Here is a 24,003-nt window from a genome sequence, read left to right as displayed (position 1 = left end):
AGTCCAGAGCAGCCTGAACTTTCCTAACGCAGTGAAACCATGATACTTTACTGACTGTGCTGCCATGACCACTTCTCCAGGAAAGGTGACAAGAAGATAAGGAATAGAAGTCCAAATCTGCTTAATAACCTCAACAAGTGAAGGCCAATAAAGTGGCACTCGGGATGATATGAGCTAACAATACGTTGTCAATGAAGATGCTCTAAACCACACCTAACAATGTGCAGGGCTAAGGGCAGGACGTTTGTTTTCTCTCATCAGACAGTTGGTTTATAAGCTGAGCCGAGAACAATAAATGTGTGTGGTTAGGTATGGAAGGCAAACCTGCAGCCTTTAAGTAACTCTCACAGCACTTGTGAACCCCTGCTATGTGGTTATTAGATGTGCATTGGGCTACAGGTACTTTCCCTTGGAGTGATTAATCAAATCTTCCCACTCACCCACAACCTCCCACCCTGCCCTCAAGGAGCCAGTTTCAAAGGTAGAAATATAATCCTTTCACATTTATAACTAGAAGAAAAGATGTATGACTTTGATCCATCACAGATATGAAAACTATATACTTCTATATGACCCTGTGCCTTGTGCAGGCCTACTGAATTTATGGGCTAATGAATATAAGGATTTATGTTATGTCAAAGTAAATATTGACCTTAGCTCTGCCCCGGTCAATATTTACTGCTTTACTCAATAAACCCTGATGTTCATTTTCGAGCCAAGTCAATAGCAGTTCATTAATTTCTGCATGGTTCATATCAGCATTTTATAAAATGTTTCACCTAAAAAATTAGGATACAGAGTGTTAAAGAGACCAAAGTGGTATTCTTCCCTTACAGCTACATTCATTTCTAGGGCTCTCCATCCTTACTCTGTACCCTCAACTGTTACTAGCAAAACTGCACAAATCTAATACAAGTAAGCAATCTAGCCTAAGACACAATCTTCTTTTAAAATATGCATATATTGGCCTAAGAAATTGAAGCACTCTCAAAATATTTCCATAATATGCAGTATTTTTAAAACATTTGCACAGAGACAATCTCATTTATTTCTCAACAGGAACGTGTATAGTGTCCACAGTTCTCAGTCTATTCACAGTGGGGCCGTATTATCTATATCACAGCAATACAAACTGTGGTTTAACCTACTTCATTTTGGTGGCTACTTGTAAGCATTTCAGCATGAGCTCCTACTGAAGGTCATGGAGACTGTCTTAAGAAGTGTCACCTTGGAGACATTCGCAAGTGGGTTTCAGAGGCAGGTTCCTAACACCAGTTGCAGGAATGAAAGAATGGCATTACTCAACCTTCCACTAGGTAAGGCAGCGCTTGCCGTGCATGCTGCCAAGCCTGACTCTGTAAGTTATGTCCACAGAGCTGTCCTCTGACCTACACACATACACACATACACACATACACACACACACACACACACACACACGAATAATTTAATATTTTATATCCTAGAGATGTTCTTCAAAGTCCACCAAAATACTCCATCAAAACTGGGAGCTTCAGTCCATTTAAAACTGAAATCTGGACAGACTTATACCCATTTTTAAAGACCCATCATAGAACCAAATTAAATTTTCATCTATGATATCACTTGACACCAAGGCAGCAGTGCTGGAAAAATGGTTCATCTTCCTAGGAGTCCCCCATGAGCACAGTCATGTTCACTTCTGATGCTCCACCTGAAAAACTTTTTTTTTGTTGTTGGTTTTTTGAGACAGGGTTTCTCTGGGTAGCCCTGGCTGTCCTGGAACTCACTTTGTAGACCAGTCTGGCCTCGAACTCAGAAATCCGCCTGCCTCTGCCTCCTGAGTGCTGGGATTAAAGGCGTGTGCCACCACACCCGGCTTGAAGAACTTTTAAAGAGCCATCTCTGAAGAGATAATACCAAGCAACATTAGGGTAAAGGGGTTTTGTTGCTCTTTGTTTGTGTGTTTGTTTGTTTGTTTTAAGAAAAAAAGAACTCAAAAGTAAGAAAATAACAGAAAAATATATGAGTTAAAAGGAAAAAAAAACTGCTTTTAAACAATCAAAGGGGAAAAGCCAAATTTGGCCAAGTGTTTAGAGACCCCAAGCATCTGACACCACATTTGCCTTTAAATAGGAAGCCAGTGAATGTTGGACCATGTGCGTTCTTACTCTATATTGTAGCCGACGATTAAACAAAATGGAAACACCAAACACATAAGAAGACACAGTGTCGCCTACAAGTTACTTCCTACCTTGGGGGCCCTCGTACCCTAAAACATTTATTTGAGAGCACAATATTGCAGGTGATGGTCATGCATGCCTTTGATCCCAACACTCAGGAGGCAGAGGCCCGCAGAGTGAGTTCCGTGACAGCTAGGGCTACAAAAGAGAAACTTCAATTCACCCAGCCAACCCCCACCCCTGTGGGGAGCCGCCCTCACATTCGCCATTACAAGATGGCGCTGATGTCCTGTGCTCTAACAAACAAACAAGGCAGCTGCGCATGTGCTGGGTAGATTTCCATTCCCTTGTGCCCTGCCTNTCCCGTGGCGTCATCTGGGGTGACAGCAGGCCGCCAACCAGAGGGTTACACGTCCTAGGCGGCGATCTTGCTCTATATAAGCTGAGGGATTTGGTTCTTCGCTCTCTTTTCTCTCTTCTCTTCTCTTCTCTTCTCTTCTCTTCTCTTCTCTTCGCCCTTTGCCTGTTGGAAGCTTATGCTCTCCCTCTCAAGAGCATTAAAGCTTTGCTGCAGAAGGATCCTGTTTGTGTGCCGCGTTGTTTCTTGCTGGCGAGAAGGTAGCGCGGGACACACCCCCACCCCAAAACAACAACAACAACAAAAACAGGATCACAGAAATAAAGGATTACTCACAGTTTGGACTCAATGAATTAAAAATGTAAAGAACACAAGAAATAAGGAAAAAAATGACACACCTTGATGAGATTAAATCCAAGTTTTTTTAAATCATTACAACCAACCATCGGTCTCCTTCACATTCACTCATTTTAAATTAAACATGATGCCACCTTGAGTTTCCCCGGTATCAGCCCAGAGAACTCATCTTGCTTGCTCATCTGTGTCTAGTCGTGGACCTGTGATGGTTTGAATAGGAATGGCTCCCAGGTGTCTGAATGCTTGGCCCATAGGCAGTGGCACTATTAGGAGGTACGGTCTTGTTGAAGTAGGTGTGGCCTTTTGGAAGAAGTGTGTCAGTGTAGAGGCGGGCTTTGAGGCTTCATATGCTCAACTTAGGCCTAATGTGGCGCATAGTCTCCTACTGCCTTCAGATCAAGATACAGAACTCTCTCAGCTTTTTCTCCAGCACCATGCATGCCTCCATGCCTCCATGCCTCCATGCCTCTAGCCATAAACTAACCCTCTGAACTATGAGCCAGCCCCAATGTATGTTTTTCTCTATATAAGTTGCTATGGTCATAGTGTCTCTTCCTAAGGGTGACTCCTTAGGGCTCTTTCCTTCTACTTCCCAAAGCCCCAATGTTAGTCTTTTCTTCACACTTGGAATACAAGAAACATTCTCTGAGGTCTGCCATTATAGCCCAATTCCTGGCATTCAGTAAATAATTCAAAATGGAGCAGAAAAGAAAAGCCGACTTAAAAGCTGCGACCAGACTAACAGGGGTGTAGAAAAGAAGGAAGTCTACTGTCACTAAAGACCACGACCCACCCCAAGTGTTGTGGGAGAGGTACATCAAGGCGGTGCTGGGAACCCAAGGCTGATTATATCCCTGCTCAACTCGGGCACTGCTGCAGCCAATCAGGAGCTATCGACTGCAAAGAAGAAGTCTAGGGAAATTACTCCCTTAAGAGACTCTGTAGGAGGCCTCAAGAGAACAGTAAATAATACAGCAATATTAACATTAAAGCTCTCCGTTCTACAGCGCCTTCCATTCTTCCGATGACAAAAGCGGCCTTCTGTAGGCATGTGTATTTTGATTTACCCTGTACAGACATTCTTAAAAATAGGCATGGAAATGTAATTTTAAAGCGGTTAATTATATCCTCAGTTCACAGGGGAGCTCATTACTTAAAGGGCTCCGATGGCAAAGTCTTCTGTAAATCACCCACTCTTTTATCTGAATATCAGAGCCCGTTAGTGAGCACTAGAGCACTCAACCTCTGATGCAGAGGCTCTCCTTTGTCTGCCCATCTATTTGTCCAGCTAAAAACGGACACTGAAGCCCGATCTGGAGGCACATTGCTACAATCCCAGGACTCAGGAGGCTGAAGCAGCATGAACTTAAAGCCAGCTCTGGTGACACCACGGTGAGACCCTGTCTCACCCAGAGGCATTGAATCTGCAAAATCAAATGAGGCACAGAGCATGGCAGAGAATTAAAGCTAAAAGCTATAATCTTTGTCCTCAAAACTATACACTTAACTGGGAAAAATAAGTCACGCATCCACACAGAGAGACGGGTGCTTGTACAGTAGGGTGCAGTTAAGAGCCAAACGCCTATCAGGTCTTCAGTCCAAGGTAAAAACCCAAAATTCCTGTGTGTGTGCCAAGATGCTTGACCCCTGAACCTCACAGCCATCTTTAGGACAGTCTTTCGTTTCATTTCATTTCATTTCATTTCAAAACCACAGAAGCAATACCTGTTAGGATAATCCTGTCTGACCTTCAGCTTGCCCAAGGACACACCTTCCCACAGGGAATTTTGGCAGTTTTGATTTTGGATTCCTCTGAAGATGGGCATCACTCCCACCCCTACCTTGGCTCACATTTCTTTATATACAAAAGCAAGGACTAGAGATGCAGAGAATCCAGGGTCAAAGATGGGACAGCCTGATTTCCTTCCAGTGTTTGAAAGGGAAGAGGGAATACACATAGGTCTAGAAAGATACTCTACAGTTCCACTTGGACTGCTTCCAGATTTGTCTCATATTTCTCTTTCCGGTAACCATGACCTATCCAACATATGGTATTTTCATGTAAAAAAAAAATCACAGAAGTTCTGGACACAGTTCAAAATACATAAACTGTCATTACCTGAAGTTACAGAGAAATTTCTACACCTCCGTTGAGCTAAAACTACAGAAGAAAAATTGTTTTAATATTTCCAATGAGATATTTGAGAGGACTGCATTTTTCCTTCTGGTGTAATCATTCATGAAATTCCCCATAAGGAAAAAAAAGAATCCAAAGATAAAAAGCATCCTGAAATGATAATCTTAGTCCCCACAAGCAGCATCTAGAACCAGTGCCTCACTTTTGATGGATGAAGTCTTCACTTCCTATAGAAACCTTGACAGTAACAAAGTAAGAGCCAGAAGGGGAGATCCATCTCTGAATGGTGCAATCAGAGTACTATGGGCTCCTCAGCCATCAGTCCTTTGTGCCAAAGTTGAAGAAATTCCATAAGCCTGTCAAAGGGCAGCTTACACAACGAATACAGACATCTGTAGTATGCCAATGAATCAGTGGAAATCAAGTAACTATGGTCACCCTAGTAAACACATAAGTGCGCACATTCTACTACTCAAAACTCAGTCTCTGAAGTGAGTGTGGGACAGCCTAGGAATAATGTTGTCAGTACTGTCTGCCAAGCTGCACCCCACCAAACATCGAGAGAGGGAACCCAAACACTGTTTCCTTGACCCATCCACAAACACGACCCACCTCATTCACACTGTCTCCTCCAAGCCCTTTGCCTAAAAGGGAGATGCAAAGGCCATCCGGAAGAAGAGGATTACAAGGAAAACCAAAGGTGGCTTCTGCACCCTGAATAGCTCTGAGTGAGACAAAGACAAGGCTCTGCTCAGAACCCAAGCTATGTGAATGTGAGCAGGGCCTAGAGAATTTGTTTTTTCCTGTGAAGGGTCAAATATTCTCCATTTTCCACCAAAAGTCCTTAGTCAGGGGTTGATGAGATGGTTCAGTGAGTCAAGCAGTTACTGCATAAACCTGATGACCCTGGATTCCATGTCTGATGGAGGAAGAAAACCGACTCCCAAAGATTGTCCTGTGACTATCACATATATTGAAGCACATGCAAGTGTGTACACACACATGCCATACACACACAATAACCATCTGTCTTAATAATAAATTAATTAACTAATTCACACACACACACACACACACACACACACACACATTCTTAGCTCTGAAGAAGTTGTGAAGCACCACAGAAAGTACACAAAGTGACGAATGTGGCTATGTTACAACAACTCTCACGCATAGTAAGGAATGTGGCTGTGTTACAGTAACTTTCATGTATAGTAACAAATATGGCTGTGTTACAATAACTCTCATGTAAAAGCTTGGGAAGCCTACAGCTTCCCCTCCTCGGAACTCACTGATCCTTTCTATAAACTTCATTGGAAAGACACCAGGGGCAAAGCATGCAAATCCATGCATGCTATCTCAGTGCCTCGGCCTTCAGTGCTGCAAAGTGACTACCAGGAAGGGTGACAGCTCAAGGAGAGCTCCAGGAACACCAACAGTGTGTGAAAGAGAAACTGAGTTAGGAGCAGCCAAGGGCAGATGGTCCTTGATGACACAGACTACACCAATCAACTGATACTGGTCATCTCATCTCACATGCACAACACCCTAGGAAGGAAACGTTAGCTACTCCAGCTTCCCAGAGGGAAAACCAAGGGTCTGAGCAATGAAAAGGCCCTCCAAAATCAGACTCGGTGTTATCAGTATTTGACACAGGTCTATACACTTGTACAAGATTCATACTAGACATACTATATGCCCCCCCCCCCAAGTTCAAATGGCAATATCCTCGGAGGAACTAAATGGATCACAGAATTAGAGGCATGATGGCAAGATCTGGTCCATTAAACTGACCTTTCAGACGTAGCCTAATTTACCTTTGCTAAATTTAAAAATGCCTCACAACAAAGAGCCTTGCTTCTCTGAAGCCTGCATCTTAAGCAGCATTTATACCTCGAAGTATATCCCAGGAGTGAGAATTCCAGTCTGCTCTGGTTTTAAGGCACCAGCCTAAAGTGTGGAAAGTAAACAGATGCCAACTCTCACTGTTTCCTGCCCTTCCGGTATCCATGGGCGAATACTGAAAAACATCTTTGATAATCCCCAAATCTTCTTGACATCAGAACCAATCCTGAGCCGCCTCCACAAAATAACCACGTGGAAAATGGTTTCAATATATATAAGATGCATAGAGGATGAGCAATCTGATGCAGATGAGGACAGACACAGTGTACAAGTGGAAGATTCTATAGTCTAGACTCCAAATCATAAAGGCATTGTATAAAATCACTTTTGGGTGTTTGCTACATACGAACTACAATATCCTGTTGAGACTTGGGCTCCATCCCTGAGTGTATGTGTAGAGATCTAACATTTGAATGTCTGCCAGACCCAGGAATGTCAGATGAGGTCCTCAGAGTACATAGGAACTGTCTCCTTCCTCAGCTCCTTCCATTATACCTAACAAGTAGTTTAAGAAACTCCTCCAAACCGGTCAGTTCCATCAGAAGGTTCTTCATGGACTGTCCTACCTGAACTGGGGGGAAGCAGGGGAGGCTGAAGGCTCAGGGGTTGGGGGAGTGGGAGCCGATTTACCAAAGCAAAACTTGAGGGACTACAGCCTGTGAACACTAACCAGCTGGCTACCTGTTCTTGCACAGCCTGTGAAGGAAGACTGCTCCTGAACACTTTGAGATGCTCAGTTTTTAAAAAAAAAAAAAAAAAAATCCGAGAGAAAGGATTGCTGTGTAACAGGACTCAAGTTCAAGGCTTCAGAAACGATTTCCTCACCACACACCCAGGCTTTCCAGTATCATCTAGGGCCACTCTGATGGTACGCTGGCAGGGATGAGTGCTATAGCAAAGATTCTTGTCTGGAAAAGGTCTAGAATATTTATGTCCTAGATCTTTCAAGATAAGTAAGTATAAGTGTGCCAGTCCCTAAACGTGAACTCTCAGCCTTCAGCTGGAGGCAGAACCAACCCCAGACACACATGCTCTGCCCCAGACACACATGCTCTGCCCCAGACACATATGCTCTGCTACACCAGAAGAGAGGACTAAGACCCACCTGTGATAAGGGCACCAACAATGACCCAGTTCCATAAACGCCACCACTCACCTCCCCCTGGCCAGACTTAGTAATGGGAGAAGTTTGGCTTCTTCACTGCCATTTGCAACAATGTCTTATAACTTCCAATTTCCTGCCTAACTGCATTATTACTCTAAATTGATGAACTGTAAATAACAGGCCACTTTACGCCCCTTCATGACTGATCCCTCAGCCAGAGAGTACACAATGATAAATTTTCTTTGCATGACTTGGCAAGATGCTATATGTCTATAATTTTGACCTCCATCGCCCAATTTCCTTCATTTATCAGAAAATGGTGAGAGAAAGCTCTAATTGGATAATTCGAATCACAAAGGAGGAGGTGGGGTGGAATTCTTCACCATCACAGTCTGTGAGTGATCAAACAAAACAGATTTAGCCACTCTCCCTGCAGGGGCAGGAGATTTATCAGCAGACAAAAGAATGCAAACCGCCAACAGATAAGGGGTAATTAAAGATCAGGTCTATAAATTTTACATTGACATAAATTTAACAAGATTTGCAGGTGGAAATTTGGGATTGAAAAGGAAGCCCTGACTCTGAGGAGAATTGCAGTAATTCTATATGCAACAACACTGCAAACTACATAGATTTATTATGAAGAGTAATACCCATGCCTCTGAGCTCTCTCAAACAAGGCATCTGAATTATTCAGTGCCACAGTAATTTCAAAGTGGCCTGTCTTCTTCAAGTATTCCTCCTTAATTCGCTATGATCTGTTTTCCATAAATTTTGAGTTTTAACATCTCTTTTAAAAATAACAAAGCACCTAGCGTATTTTTCTAGTTAGTTAGTGCATAATCCAGGACGGTCTCTACAGGCAAGGAAGTTATTTCTAATGTAATACACACTAAAATTATAACAAAGTATTCTCATTTCACCGTCTCAAAGGTGAAAAGGAAAACCAAGCTAGGGCCAAGAATGGCAATAAGGTTAACCGGTGAAATTTGAAAATACATTCAAATTTCTTGGGCGATGGGAGAGAGACTCCACTGGCTCTCCAATGCTTTATGATGCTTAGCTGGGACACCACATGTCCTAAAGGCAACACAACACTGTCTTCCAAAGAGTTACAAGTTTGGTACAATGACTCATTAACAAGAAAACTTCAGAGACAAACTCACATTGGTTGCCATACAGGGTGCGGGCTTTCCAGATGGGAAGCAGGTAAAAACCTTCAGGGAAAGCAGGCTTCAAAATTTCAACTTTTAACAGTGCAACCAAAGGGAAACAAGACTCAGGCAAATCCTGCTGATTTGGTTTTTTTTTTTTAACCCTTCCAGGGCACTAACCAACAAGGCCACACTCACCAGAGTATGCCCAGTATGGGTCTCCGGATGCCTTTCTTCTGCGGATCTGCACTGAGTTGTCCTGTCTGCTCTCCTGCAGGGTCCCCACATAGCCTTCAGTCAATGCTGGAAGAGATGGAGAACACAGTGAGACAAGTCATCAGGACACAGGACAAAAAGAGGGTATTCAGACTCACATGGCGATGTAATTTACAGAACCACAGGCCTTAGGGGCTATCTACTAAATAGAACCTCTTTTTTCGTTTTGTGGTGAGGTGGCTTGTGCCTATAATCCAAACACACTTGGCTGAGGCAGGAAGATTGCTTCCTGTTACAGAGTAAGAGCCTGTTTCAAGAGAAAAAAACTATAGGGAAAGCCAAAGCAAGGCATTAACACATTAATTGCTCATATTAATAACATCTATGAGGTTTTAATGTTTGGATTTAGGTTGCAGTTTGTTTGTTTGTTTGTTTGTTTTGAGATGGTGTCACTCTGTAGCTGACCTGCAACTGACCTTGTAGATCAGGCTAGCCTCAAACTCACATTCTCCCAGCTGGGATTACAGATGTAGCCCTCAGCTAAACCTTTACTACATACTTGATACACATTATAGTATTAGTCTACACAACACCAAGTATGGACACAAAGGTCTCGGTAATAAGGAATACACTTCAAGAAATGAAGAAACTTCCACTTGTCTAACGTGTGCTTTGGATTCTAAGGACCTGAATAAATGAGTGTTCTGGGCCTAAGAAGCCACCTGGGCCCATGTTCTCTTCCTTGGTATCTGTTACATGGAGGAGGAGGGGCGGGCTTTCAGGTCCAGGGACACTCACTAAACTTCAGTGCAATAAAAAGCACACAAGGGAACTGAGAGCCAAACAGATGCATCAAAACTAGGGCCTTTGCCCCGGAAGCAGTCACATCCATTGAAGCCTCTTCAGGGTGAATACCCATCTTCCATGCCCTTAGGCCCACAGACATTCCCCGTGGTCCTGGGGAAAGCAAAGTACAAAATCACCCACTACCAACGCTCCAAAGGAAACGCTGTACAATGGCCACCCACTTCCTTAAACGCAAAAGGAATCTAATCTACCCAAAAAAAGCCAAACGATTCTCTACTGCTGTGGAGAGTTTCCATCTGCCCACTCCAGCATTCAAACCCGTCCCTCCTATCCTCTCCATCTGATGCAAATTGCCCCTGGTGATGAGCCTACACCTGAATGCACAGATGTGTACCAAGACGAATATCACAGGTGCCCAAATCCCAAAACAATACACACCACGCACCTATATTAATATTCAAAAGCACCCAAACAAAATCAAGTCTGCTTTCAGGAAGAAAAGAAAATGGTTAGGAGAAACGTACATTTGCTTTGAAATGAGAATAGCAATGGGAACTACCGTATATTTTCTGTTCAGGTTAGCCAGCAATGAGGGTGCCAGGGCATTAGCTGTGATGAGAATGTGTCAGCCAGTGAAAAATCACTTCAACTGCAAAGACAAGCTTAAGACTTGCAACCAGGGCTGGGACCTAGATGCTCCTAAGATGAGTCCTTAGAGGAAATGTGAGCATAAGAAATTCCAAAATGCAAATGGAAAACCTGCTATCACTTCTATGTGTTCACTAGTCCTAAATGACAAAAATCTGTCGTTGCCCACTGTAACCTGCAAGTAAAATGTGGACACTCACCATCCATTTCATCTGTAGATGAACCACTCAGAACACTAGTGAGTCCACAGTTCTTACCCAGCTCAAAGGAAAGAATTCCCTCCCCTGCTCACCCATGCTTCCCTCCCCTAAACGACGCTGAACAATCACTTCTTTTTTTTTTTTTTGTGCATACGATAAATATTTTAACGTGTATCTGTCTATTGTGTTTGCTGTAAAGCTTCAAAGCCTGTCCTCTTTGTATCAAGACAATGAGTATAGCAACCTCCTGACAATGTGAGCAATAGATGCCAATTCTATTGGGGTTTGCAGTGTTAGCTCCAATTCCTTGTCTGTATAATATAAGCTGTAGAGGATATGTCAGAAGATAACAGGACTTGCCGTGAGCAGAGCACAGCACCTAACTCAGTTCCAAACCCAACAAACCAAATGGTAGGAGGACTTACTCTTAACTGGCCTCTTGTTGGAAGCAGAAGAACTTGCAGGAAGTTAACTGTTTAGAATGTAATAAACTGGTGGACTGCCTCAGCTGTAGCCCACAAAGATGATTTTGTTTGTTTGTATTTGTTGAAAGAAAAGGTCTCATATAGCCCAGGGTGTCCTCAATCTTCTGGTACCCCTGATGTCATGTCCCAGTTTGGGATTACAAGTGTGAACTTCAACACACCCAGCTTATTAGGTAATGGAGAATAAGCCCTGTGCATAGTAGGCAAGTGCTCTCCTCCCTGAGCTACATTCTGTGGCCTATGCCCAGCTGATTTCTAGATCTTTCCTTCCATTATCTGTGAATGATGTCTGAGCTTCCTGATGGGTGGATTCTCAGAACTTGTTCTGGGTGTTTATCACAGTCCAATTTTTTATTTTCTTTTGCCCCAGTAAACTACTAAATTTAAATTTGATCTGCTCTAGAGACAATTTCCCTCAGGACCCTCAGAATAGGGATTTGCTCCATGCACAGTCCCTGTTTCGGCAGCAATCATAACCCATTCTATCTATCATGGAATGAGCAGTTACCCAGGCACCTCTATCTCTGCTAACACGTAAGCTGGCCCTTTCTTTCCTTAAGCCATTGAATCACCAAACCCCAGCATCCAGAAAACCCTTGTGATGAAATCAAGCACAAGGCTATCAGGCAACCAGTCTTCTTTGCCTGTGGGCGTGCTAGACATAAGCCCCGAAGATCCTGGGATATGATCCCCAAAACAAACAGTTAGGTGAGGATCAAGAATGGAATCAGCAGAAGCTAGAATAACAACAGAACCTGGAGCCAGGCCAGGAGGCAAACCATAGAGATCAATTCTTGTGATAGCATTAAGCCCAGACTAGAGCCAACTAGAAGCCAGTCTGATTTGAAACTGCAGAAATGGAGAGTTACAATGAACTGACTAGAAGTCAAAACTGTCTCCTGTCATTATGGAAACAACCATGTAATGACTATGATGGTATTCTTTAAACCAGAAGTTGCACATCAGATACCCTGCATATCAGATATTTACATTACAATTCCCAACAGTAGCAAAATTACAGTCATGAAGTAGCAATGAAAACAACCTTATAGTCAAGGGTCATCACAACATGAGGAACTTAATTAAAGGGGAGCAGCATTAGGAAGGTTGAGAACCACTACTCAAACAGTCACTTCAACTTCTGATCATCAATTTATCTATCTATAAATGGCATCTTGTTGTAAACAAGGTCTGATTATCAACACAGGGGTGAATTTAAAACAAAATAGAATTCACAAATAAATGACATAAACTTTCCTGGATTCTGTGCCTTTAAATTGAAGTAGAACCCAAATAATAATTTTAAATGTCCTAGATTTTTGTTATATTTTGTTTGGTTTGGGGCAGGGGGTGCAGCCAGAGGCCACCCTCTGCATGCATTGCCTATCACCATTGCTCATCTACCAGAAAGAGCAAGCACTGAAGGCACAGTAGGACAAAAGGGTTTGAAATCCAAACAGGTTGGTCTTTAGGGAAGCAACTCCACTCTATCACAGGCACTATGCTCTTTCCAACAGAAGTAACTAGATTACTTTTCCTTTTGATCGTGTCTGTCTGCAACATGAGATTCCCTCTCCTGCCTCCAGACAAGGAAGGAATCATGTATTGATGACACCTGCATAAACTAAAAGAAAATGATTTAAAGCCTTTATCTCAATCATTCAGTCAAAGATAAGGTGATTTTTAAAGGTATTTTTAAAAACTATTTAAATAGCAGTAAAAATGTATATACTGTATATAAAGCAACTTAATATTTTATTGAAGGAACAGAGGTTTGCAAACAGTAACAATCTCTGGTTCCCAAGCAAAGCTACAGAGTCAGCAGGCCTAATTCAATCAATTTTAATACTCTGTCCTCTCCAGAGCTCCAACAGCCAAGCGCACATGGTACTGCCATCGTTTGGCTATGAATCATCCTATTGATTTTCAATATCTTCTGTGCAGAAAATTAAATTATGCAAATGCATGCCTTTACGGATCCTTACCTTAATGTGAAATTGCATACTTGCTTATGTCAGCAACTTAATTACACAATTAAAAATGGAGCGTGCTTATGAAAATGTGTGGTTTCTCTCTTCAGAACAGACAATAAGTGTAAATCTGCCTATGGTTATCATTTGAATAGCAGGAAGGACGAGATGGGGTTATGCAAACATAAACTCTGGCAAGTTCTACAACCTAGCCTCTATGTTATGGATCTGGAGCTATTTGTCAGCTGAAAGCATTCGAGGGTTTTTTGGTATGTTATATATAATCCTCTAAATTCCTGGAACTGTTGTATACAACACTGAAAAGCCCAGTGGTATACATGGATATACATGTTTTTGAAACAAGTCAACTCTAATGTCATTGTTAGCAACAAATACCTATCCCCCATTGGCTAGCAAACCTGGGTAGGAAGAATTTCAAACTCTAGCAGTCTTTGAGTCTTGACTGTATAATAATGAAATGGGTTTGAAAGGACAAATTCAGAGACTCCTATCATCCCAGTCTACCGATCCTGACAAGATGAAAGTGGAGCTTTAAAAACCAACAGTATTAACTAGCCAATGGTGCTCACATCTCACTCAGCAGGAGGAATCTTAAGTCAACTTGGTTGCTAGGCAGAGAGCTAAATGAGTGGCAGGCATTTTCATCAGGGAGTTCTCAAAAGCTCCTTCTCCTCTCAGAACTTCTATCGAGCCTACCTCATTTCCAGCCAAAAGCAAAAAAGATAAAACGGTTTCAGGCCCAATGGCCCAATCCCGTCCTATAAAAACATCCTATGAGTTACCTATTACTGAAGACATCAAGGAAACTGTTTCCTGTGTGCATGATTTAATTTCCCAGAGCTACTGGACACAGTTTATAAGAATAAATGTTTGTACTCAGGGAATATAAACGCAGATGTGTTACCCATCTCCTTAACTGGATCTTCAGGAGGTTCTGTGTATGCTGAAAATTATACAAAAACATGGTCTTGGGGGAAGGAGCTTGAATTTTCATTAACTCTTTTGTTTTAATTTGTGAATGAACATCGTTTTCTTTCAAAAACCTCCACTCCTCTCAACACATTAGGTAACAATTTGACATAGATGGCTTTTTTTTTTTTAAATTTTGCTTTCACTTTTATTTATATGTATGTGTGCCATGTGTATGTATGTATGTGTGTGTGTGTTATATATATATATATATATATCACACACACACACATACACACACACACACACACACACCTATAGAGGCCATAAGAGAGTGTCATAATCCCCTGGAACCAGTTATAATAACAAATTGCGAACCCCCAAACCCATATGCTGAGAACCAAACTTGAGACCTCTGTAAAAGCAGTGAACAGAGCTAACCACTGAGCAGCCATCTCTAGGCCTAGATGTCTTTTCCTAAGTTTCACTGTTAGAAGTTTGAGTCTCTGAGACTGTAAGAAATAGGAATCGAGTTGGGCCTGGTACCTCACACCTTTAATCCCAGCACCTGGGAAGCAGAGGCAGGCAGATCTCAATGATTCCAGACCAGCCAGGGCTACATAGAAAGAGCTTGACTTAAAAATATAAAGGAGGGTGGAAGGGAAGGAAGGAGGGGGAAGGGGGGAATTGAGTTGTCATGAACAGAGCTCTTCCAAAATTGTAAAGTCACAACTATAATTACAAACCTCATGACATGTCTTCTTTACTATAATTAAGATGGAAGTTGGAGATGCCCAGCAGGAAAGGATTTCAGAAGCGCTACCACAGTGCCTCTACAGTGCACTCTGCCTTCCTGGTTTGAACCAGTACTGTCCACTTCACCTCTGCTGAGTCAGACAGAATCTGAGACATGATCTGACATAATCTGATGTGAAGTCCCAGCTTACAGACAGACACACAGACACACAGACACACAGACAGACAGACAGACAGACAGACACACACACACACACACACACACACACACACACACACACACACACACACACACACACTAAAGGCTTAATNACACACACACACACACACACACACACACACACACACACACACACACACACACACTAAAGGCTTAATCCCTGTGGTGATTTGAAAATGCTTGGCCCAGGGACTGGCACTATTAGTAGGTATGGTCATGTTGGGTAGGTGTGACTTTTTGGAGGAAGTGTGTCAATGTCGGGAGGGCTGTGACGTCCCATGCTCAAACCTCAACTAGCACTTAAGAGTCAATCTCTCCCCTGATTGCCTTTGGATCAAGTTATAGAGCTCTTGGCTCTTCTAGCAGTGTGTCTGCCTGCAAGCTGTCATGCTTCCTGCCATGATGATAATGGACCGAACCTCGAAAACTGTAAGCCAGCCCCAATTAAATGTTTTCCTTTATAAGAGTTGCCTTGGTAATGGTGTCTCTTCAAAGCAAATGGAAACCCTAAAACAGTCCCTAACCCTGGGCTCATGAAGACACTCACCTCATCAAGGCATAGAACCGTTCATGACTTCATAACTAAATGGGCTGGCAGGAAGTCTGACTATGAAAACACAGACCTGTCAGAGGCAGGCTTTTGATAAGCATCTTGTGCCTCCAACGTCTGTGATCTCTTTTCCTGCTTCCTGGGTGTCATGAAGTCAGAGACTTTGTTCTTCCACCTTCTCTCCTCACAGCCCCAGAAAAGGAGAGTCTGCTAGCCAAGGATTAAATACCTCTGAAACCACAAACAAAAACTAATCATTCTTCCTTCATTTCAAAGTTTCTCCCAGGTATCTGTCACATGGAAAAGGTTAACGAATATCATTAATGGTCACAAAAGAAACAAAGGCGATACAGCAGACTAATTGGATTTATAAGAGCACCCCAAATTCCTTTTAAAACATGCTTGCACACCTAGTAGCAAGGTTATTTTTTACCTAACTAGATGCCCAATTCTATTGCGTTGTAATGGATGTGGGGGTCTAGGAGAGGAGATTAACTCAAAACTGAAAACATTACACCGAAGTGTCTGGTTCCTTCCATGCCTGGCTCCTACCCAAGTCACTAAAATGGAGCAATAGAGCCTTTCATCTTCATCTGCAGAATCCATATCCACATAGTGGCAAACAAACAGTTAAGGAGGCTGTTTATGTCTATTATAACTCCTCATACAACAAACAAATTAAGGATCTCTCGAGTATGATAAAATCAGGCACAATTTTCTCTCAATTTTAAAAAGCATTTAAGAACATTAAACTCCACACAATAGTCTGAAATGAATATATCTTTATCTTTTTTGTGCCTACAATGAGCAAATGTATCAAATTATAGTTAAAAGTAATTAAATATTCTGATGAGTCTCACAGTTCCTTTGTGCTGTTTCAATTAATTGTGGTAAAATGTACTTGGTGAGTGTCCCGAAAAGCAGAATCAAGAAGTGCCCCTCTTAGCAGCCATGGTGCTGTATGTTGTTCTAGCTGTTGTGTGATACCAAACCAACCCCAGATACAATGGGCTCGATTGCAGCAGACTGTCTATTTCATCGTATTAATGCATCTATTGTCTAAACTGCAAAGAATTGTTTTTCATTATCTAGCATGATAAAAAGATCCAACATAGAGCCATGATTTCTTTTTAAGTAAAATAAACCAGTAGAACTCAGAGGCAATTCTAGGGAACAAGGGATCACACCATAGAGTTGGGTCCTCCCGGGTAACAGAGACACAAAACAGCCTCATAAAACTGAAGGAAGTCAAGGAGAGGCACAAATCCCTGACTGACGACTATTACATGAGCCGTTTTCCAGAAGGCAGAATCTACTGTCTTTTAAATCAAAACTAGAAACGTGAGAGCTACCTTCTGCTATAATTAGACGTTCAGAGAGGAGAAACACTTTCCACAAGGTCTAGGGCCTGTATGGCATGCTTCAAAGGCTGCCTCTTCCCACAGCTTGATTACCCCTTGCAGAGAAAATCTGAAGGAGGAAATTCCCTGCCACAAAGACACAATCCTGAAAAGAAAGACTGGGTTCTCGGCTTCAAAGACTTCATGGCGCCGGACAGAGGTGAAATGAACAGCGCCCCGGGCCTGTGATATAATAATACTCTGGTTCCCAAAGAATTGAGTCTTACAACACTGTAATCTAAGAAAGAAAATGAAGACTTGTCACAGATAGTATCATGGTCACATCCAACACTACAGACATGTACACTGATTTTACCACTGAGGCCTGTATTCATAAATGTTTACTGATCCACAAAATGGCAAACACAGCCAGGAGTTCATACACTGGTGCCCACCAAGATGAGCACAGCCACCCATCTAGAGGTTTTATTTCACCAGTGGTGTGTGTGTGTGTGTGTGTGTGAGTGTCCAGTGTGGGAAAACCCAGGAAGGAACCCCAGAACCCACGTTTATCTGAGTGTACTGGTACTCTATTCCCAACGTGAACAACATGGTGCGTGAAGAGCAGGCACCTGTTTAGAGATGGGCCTTGAGATATGGAGCTCACTGCTCCTCTCTCCATCTGACCATTTTACCTGAAATATTCCCCCATGGCCATCTGAGTTTTCAGTCACAGCCCAGTCCATCAGATGAGGAACCATGGAAAATTAGGGTCATGAAAAGGCTAGTTTAGGGGTCTGGAGAGACTGGCTAAAGGGGTTTGTTGTTCAAGCATAAGAAGTTCAGATCCAGACCAGGCATGCCAGCCACCCCAGTGCTAACTGTGAGGTGGAAACAGAAGGACTCCTGGGGTGTGTTGGCTGCCAGCTTAGCTCCAGTCTGAGAGATCAGTCTCAAGGAAATAAGCAAAGGTAGAAAATGACTACCTTTGACTGAACTCTATACACTGCACGCAAGTGCAGTCCTGCCTACAAATACGTAAGAAGAATCCAGTCTGGCTAAAAGGTGGGTGTTGTCGGAGAAGGAGCTTCACTGAAGGTTAGGAAGGCAGACTTCTGGTCAGACCTAAGTAAGACTGGCAAAGGAAGGGGTCACACAGTAGCAACCTACAGGGTCTGACAGGCAACAACAGTCTGTGCATACACATAATGCTTTGTAGTACAATCTCAGGCAGCCACAGCTATGACCTAATTTAAAAACACCTTTACACACTTACAAGACTAAGTGTGTACCGGGGCTGTGGGCTGGGAAGTTCTTCAGAAGCAAAACTTGGAGAGAGAGAGACACTCATTTGAGCAACTACAAGCCACCTGGTGTTTATCTTTACTTGGCTTCTCTTTTCTGTGAACCCACCGTTGCCCTTTTGATCTAAGTAGAGATGGACCAAAACAGGAATTTCAGATGATCTCGGGTACATTCTGATGGCAGAGAGCTTGCCTACCATGAAATGGCCCTGAGTCTGGTATCTACTACTACCAAAGAAAAGAAAAGGAACTCCTTGTGCAGATCAACACTTTACAGGGGATAAGCACCAATGCAGATGCATCTATTTATAGAGAACCCTGGAAGAGAAAGCAACAGTCGCAGAAAAAGAAGCCCAGTGGGTGAAGGCGCCTCCAGCTTTGACAACCTCACTTCCATCCCCTGGACAAACATGGCGAAGGAAGAACCAGCCTCCTCCAAGCCATGCTCTGGCTCCTTCACAGCACCATGATGCAACCCTGCGTATGTGCGTGCGCACGTGCACACACACACACACACACACACACACGCACACACACACACGCACACACACACACATGCACACACACACAAGCATGCACACACAAGCATGCACACGCACGTGCACACACACAAGCATGCACGCGCACGTGCACACACACACAAGCATGCACGCACGCGCACACATACACACACAAGCATGCACGCACACACACATGCACACACACAAGCATGCATGCACACATGTGCGCGCGCGCACACACACACACACACATGCACACACACAATTTCAAAACAAACATAAAGAAGCAATAATAAAACAACTACAGCTTTTCTTAGTGCTATATGCTGCGTAAAGCTATACCTGCTTGTATCAAACTGTTTCCTAAATACGTCTATATCATAGATTAACACAGCTCTTGGACCTTATCGGGGAAGCTTCTTTGTAAGTTGGCAGTGATTAATAAAGAGACCGACAACTGGTGGAGCGTAGAGGGACTGTAGCGTCTCTGTCATAAATGGGGCATCTATACTATATCCTCTTCTCCCAAAGTTCAAAGAACATAAGGAAAGGGAAAGCGATAATCCAGGAGCCGGACGTGTGAGGACACTGGTGTGAAACAGGGTCCTCCTGATATGATAAGACCACTGTACTCATAAACTCATAGTCGCCATGGGTGCCTGTGTAAGATCGAGCCAGGCGACATTCCAGCAGGGGTTGGAGAACAGCATAGGAGCTCACACCCGGAGGTAAGACGTTATCGACAGCTGATGACTGCAAGGGGAGGCTGAGGCAATGCTCTTTAGGGTGTGAATCTGGTAGATAATCCATGACCCAATGCACTACCTGGACTGGTTTTTAAAAGAGGACATGATGTTGGGGGCAGGGCTTTCTGGGACAGGCTAAAGGAGAGGTGACTCTGATTGAAATACATTATATACTCAAAGAGTATAAAACACACACAACTAAAAACTATACCCTCATACAAGAAGAGTACGGACCTGTGTGACACTGGCACCGAGGGCCAGAGCACCCTGTTGGAGATTCCATGGAATGACAAACAGAATTTCTTCTTTCAAAGATTTAATTTATGCTTCTGTGTGTGTGTATGTGCACTAGGAGCATGCAGGTGACAGCAGAGGCCAGAAGGGGACAGTGAATCCCTGGAACTGGAGTTCTAGGTGGTTGTTAGTTGTCGTGTGGGTGCTGTAAACTGCAAGCAGGCCCTAGGCTCCTAACTGCTGAGCCATCACTGTGTGAACATGCTTAAGAGTATGGCCTCGCCCCCAAGTGTGCCTCCCAAAATCACTCTTGGTGTGGGTAGATCATTCTTCCAGAATACAATGTAAGTGCATAGATGGAAAGCCATTGAGATAAAAGGAAATAGATAAATGAGATAAGACAATTTCTGAAGAGAAAACGATGAAGATTTTATCTTTAGCAACAGCTCAAGTTTGTGTGGTAAGTCACACACAAGAATCTGGCTAGAAGGATAAATGGCTAGCTGTAACAGTCTCTCTTGGTCCACGGGACCATTTCTTACTCCTAAAATTCTAATAAACAAGCCCCTTATTGCCTTTTTTTTTTTTTTTTTTTTTTTTTAAATTCACCAAATGTAGATCTGTCCATGGCATTTAAAGGGAAAATACAAACGCAAGGAACTGGTTTACACTGCCAGGCAACTACAATTGTGTTCCAAGTCAGAGCAACCCGAGGCTCCAAGTTCATCTGTGCTCGCTCCGTTTTCCTGAGGTGGTGAGTTGGGCTTCGCGCCAGTTAGAATGAGGGCTAGCTTTGTTCTCCTCAATGCAGCAAGAAATCACCGGAGAACTATCTCGTATTCTGCCTTGCTCGAAAGGGAGTCATTAACCTGAAATAACACAATACAACTCTCAAGAAAAAATAATTTTAAAAAGCTATTAGACTCTTAAATAAAATGATTTAATTAAAAAAACTGTAACCGCATATTTTTTTTTTTTTGCCAGAACACATCAAGATGGGTAAAGTACTTATCACTCAGTCTGCTTAAATAGCTCTAATAGTAATTTCTTGAATAATTAAAAGGAGGAGAAATCCGTTGTATGTATGTGAGGTTTGGAGGGTGAGGGGACAGGGGAAGGCTTTTTAAGCCAATGTGACTTCCCCAACGAAGAAATGGTAGTGTTTCAGTGGCAGAGCTTGTCCCATGTTTTCTCTCTTGGTTCCCCTTTTTGTAAAACCTCCAGCTCAGACTAATTATGCTGCAAGACCCATTCAGACACCAAAGGAAAAGCAGTTTACGACTTGTAAAACTCAAGCCTCAAATTCAAAGGTTTAGCTTAATACTTCCCTCCTCCACGCACCCAATAACTATTTGTATACAAAAAGCTGAGCAAAATCAATTTCCAGTAAAGGTATCTGTCTACTTGGAATCTAAATAAGCTTATAACTCTGTAACCTAGTCAATCAAACTGGAGGTTAGAGGGAAAATAGACTTCTTCCTTTCTAAAATGAAACTGATCTTCCAAAGGAAATTATATTTTTAGGAGCTTCACTATCAGGCACAATTGAATAAAACAGACTGCACCTTTGAAATAGGCACAGATGTGTAAGTTGTAACACAGGAGGCACTCACTAGCTACATTTGTTACAAACTAGTACAAGAAACAGGTCGGGAGAGACTGCAGCATCCCAGACTGGAGATCCTGGGAGATCTGGAAACAAACTGCCTTCATCCAGCATCACTCACAAAGGACACTGAAGAGGCTCACACTTGCACACCATGTCTTCAGCTCCAGCAGGGACCTGCTGAAGGAATCCCAGATCTTTAGAGATACAGAGAAGCCTCGGCTTTCTCTTTTCTGATGGTCCATTCCTGTTCTGATTAACTCATTATGAGAGCAGTTTAAAAAAAAAAAAAAAAAGATACAGACTTTAGATGTTGTAGAAATAGTGTGTCCTGTGATATGTATGCATTCCTGGGAGAAAACAGAAAGGTAACAACACTGAAATGCACTGATGTTTGATGGGGTGGTCCTGAAAGATGAGCTCCAGGGCTAGGGAGATCACTACTGTACTGATGGCTCTTGCAAAGAACCTGGATGCGGCTCCTGGCACGGTCACAGCAGCGAGCTTCATAGCAGCTTACAGCCGCATGTAACAACAGTTTGAACTCCTCCAACTCCTGCACACATGGTGCTCAGTATGCTCAGGCACACATGCAAACACATCGGGAAAGATTTAGGAAAAAAAAACAAAAAAATGAACCAGAGATGGGCCATAGTGCACACCTTTAATCTCAGCACTTGGGAGGCAGAGGCAGGCGGATCTGTGAATTTAAGTGCCTGGTCTACAGAGTGAGTTCCAGGACAGCCAGGGCTACACAGAGAAACCCTGTCTCAAAACAACAACAACCCTCTCCACCCCCACTGAACCAGAGAGCAGTTATTAGCATAATTTACAGGAGTGGAGGGTTCGCCTAACAGTAGATGATTGCTTACTAGCATGTGGGAGACCCTACGTTCAATTCTCAGTAACACACACACACACACACACACACACACACAGTTTAACAGTTTTTAGCTATACCTGATGGTGTACACCTGTAATCCCAGGCACTTGGAGACTAAGGCAGGATTGTGACAGAAGTTTAGCCTGCAACACACAGCAAACCACTTGTCTCAAAAGCAAATTTTAAAAATAAATACAGTAAGTTACCCAAAGAAAAGAAATGTTTAAGCCAGGATAAAACAGGGCAGCAAAAGGAAAGGTTTTTTTCCTTTTTCTTTCTTTTTTTGGTTTTTCAAGACAAGGTTTCTCTATGTAGCCCTGGTTGTCCTGGAACTCACTTTGTAGACCAGGCTGTCCTCGAACTCAGAAATCCNCCTGCCTCTGCCTCCGAGTGCTGGGATTAAAGGTGTGCGCCACCACGCCCAGCAAAAGAAAAGGTTTTAATACATATTTGGAAAGAAAGACTTCTTTAAATTTCCATCTCTAAATAACAAAATAAATTCCTTCTTCGTAGTTGCCCTGCAGCAATTAGTGTCCGGTTTGTGCCTGGTTAATACATTATTTGATATTCAATGTGATCAAAATCTGGGGGAAGAATAAGCCTGTAGCTTCTGGCTGCATCACTGAAGACTGTGATACGACCTGCATTCCTTTATGATCCCTTGGTCCCAGAAGGCACTGGGTCTGGAGCCAGAACTCACATAGCATGTCCCATCTCCTGCTCACCAGAACATGGAAGGCAAATCCTGTCACCCTTCCCAGGTAACAAACTAAGCCGCCACCAAGGCAAGTTCCCTACCAGAGGGACACGATCTGACAAGACCCAGATGTTTCTCGGCTAGACAATCAGAGCTCCACATTCTCTCCAGAACTCTGGAGAATGAGAAAAGGATCTTTTCAAAAACATGTAAAAAGACACAAACAAAATGTCAGCAGTGGACCAGCCACGTGCCCAGCCTCAAGTACTCTGTGGGTCAATTAGAAGCCCAACCCTGTAGCCCACTGGAAACACAATGTGGTTTGACTGTCCTTTTCAGAGATTTCACACTGAATGAAAAACACTTTCTCGTTGTACCAAATACACTATAATAAAAGTGATAATTCCTGAAAATTATTACAAGGCTTGCAAAAAGAATTCTAACACTACAGCCTACACAAGGAGGCATTATGCTAACGCCAACTAACTGCTGAGAAAACAATTCAGTTTCCCTAAAACAGAAGAAGGGAACATTCCATGCAGGCATATGTTCATATTTCAACTGAGAAATGGGGATGAGAAGGAAGCCTTTAGAATCCTTACTGCCCCATACTGCAGTGGCTGGCCACACAGGCTTCATGTGTTAAGATATACCACAGCAAGCTGGGTGTGGTGGCACACGCCTTTAGTCCCAGCACTTGGGAAGCAGAAGCAGGTGGATTTCTGAGTTCGAG

The 24,003-nt window shown here is 42.9% G+C and overlaps 1 protein-coding gene across 2 annotated transcripts in view; it reads right to left on the bottom strand.

The window, feature by feature from the left end:
- The window catches only part of Ptprg (protein tyrosine phosphatase receptor type G), a 677,472-nt gene that overhangs the window by 502,791 nt on the left and 150,678 nt on the right, over positions 1-24,003 (bottom strand). For both annotated transcript variants that reach the window (XM_021204227.2, XM_021204228.2), the window contains exon 2: positions 9,377-9,481. In XM_021204227.2, coding sequence (XP_021059886.1) covers positions 9,377-9,481 — 105 coding nt within the window. The remainder of the gene's footprint in view (positions 1-9,376; positions 9,482-24,003) is intronic.

The sequence above is a fragment of the Mus pahari genome, chromosome 8 (assembly GCF_900095145.1).
Source record: "Mus pahari chromosome 8, PAHARI_EIJ_v1.1, whole genome shotgun sequence".
Classification (NCBI taxonomy): Eukaryota; Metazoa; Chordata; class Mammalia; order Rodentia; family Muridae; genus Mus; species Mus pahari.
The sequence above is the reverse complement of the archived record's forward strand: the minus strand, read 5'-3'. Positions and strand labels throughout refer to the sequence as shown.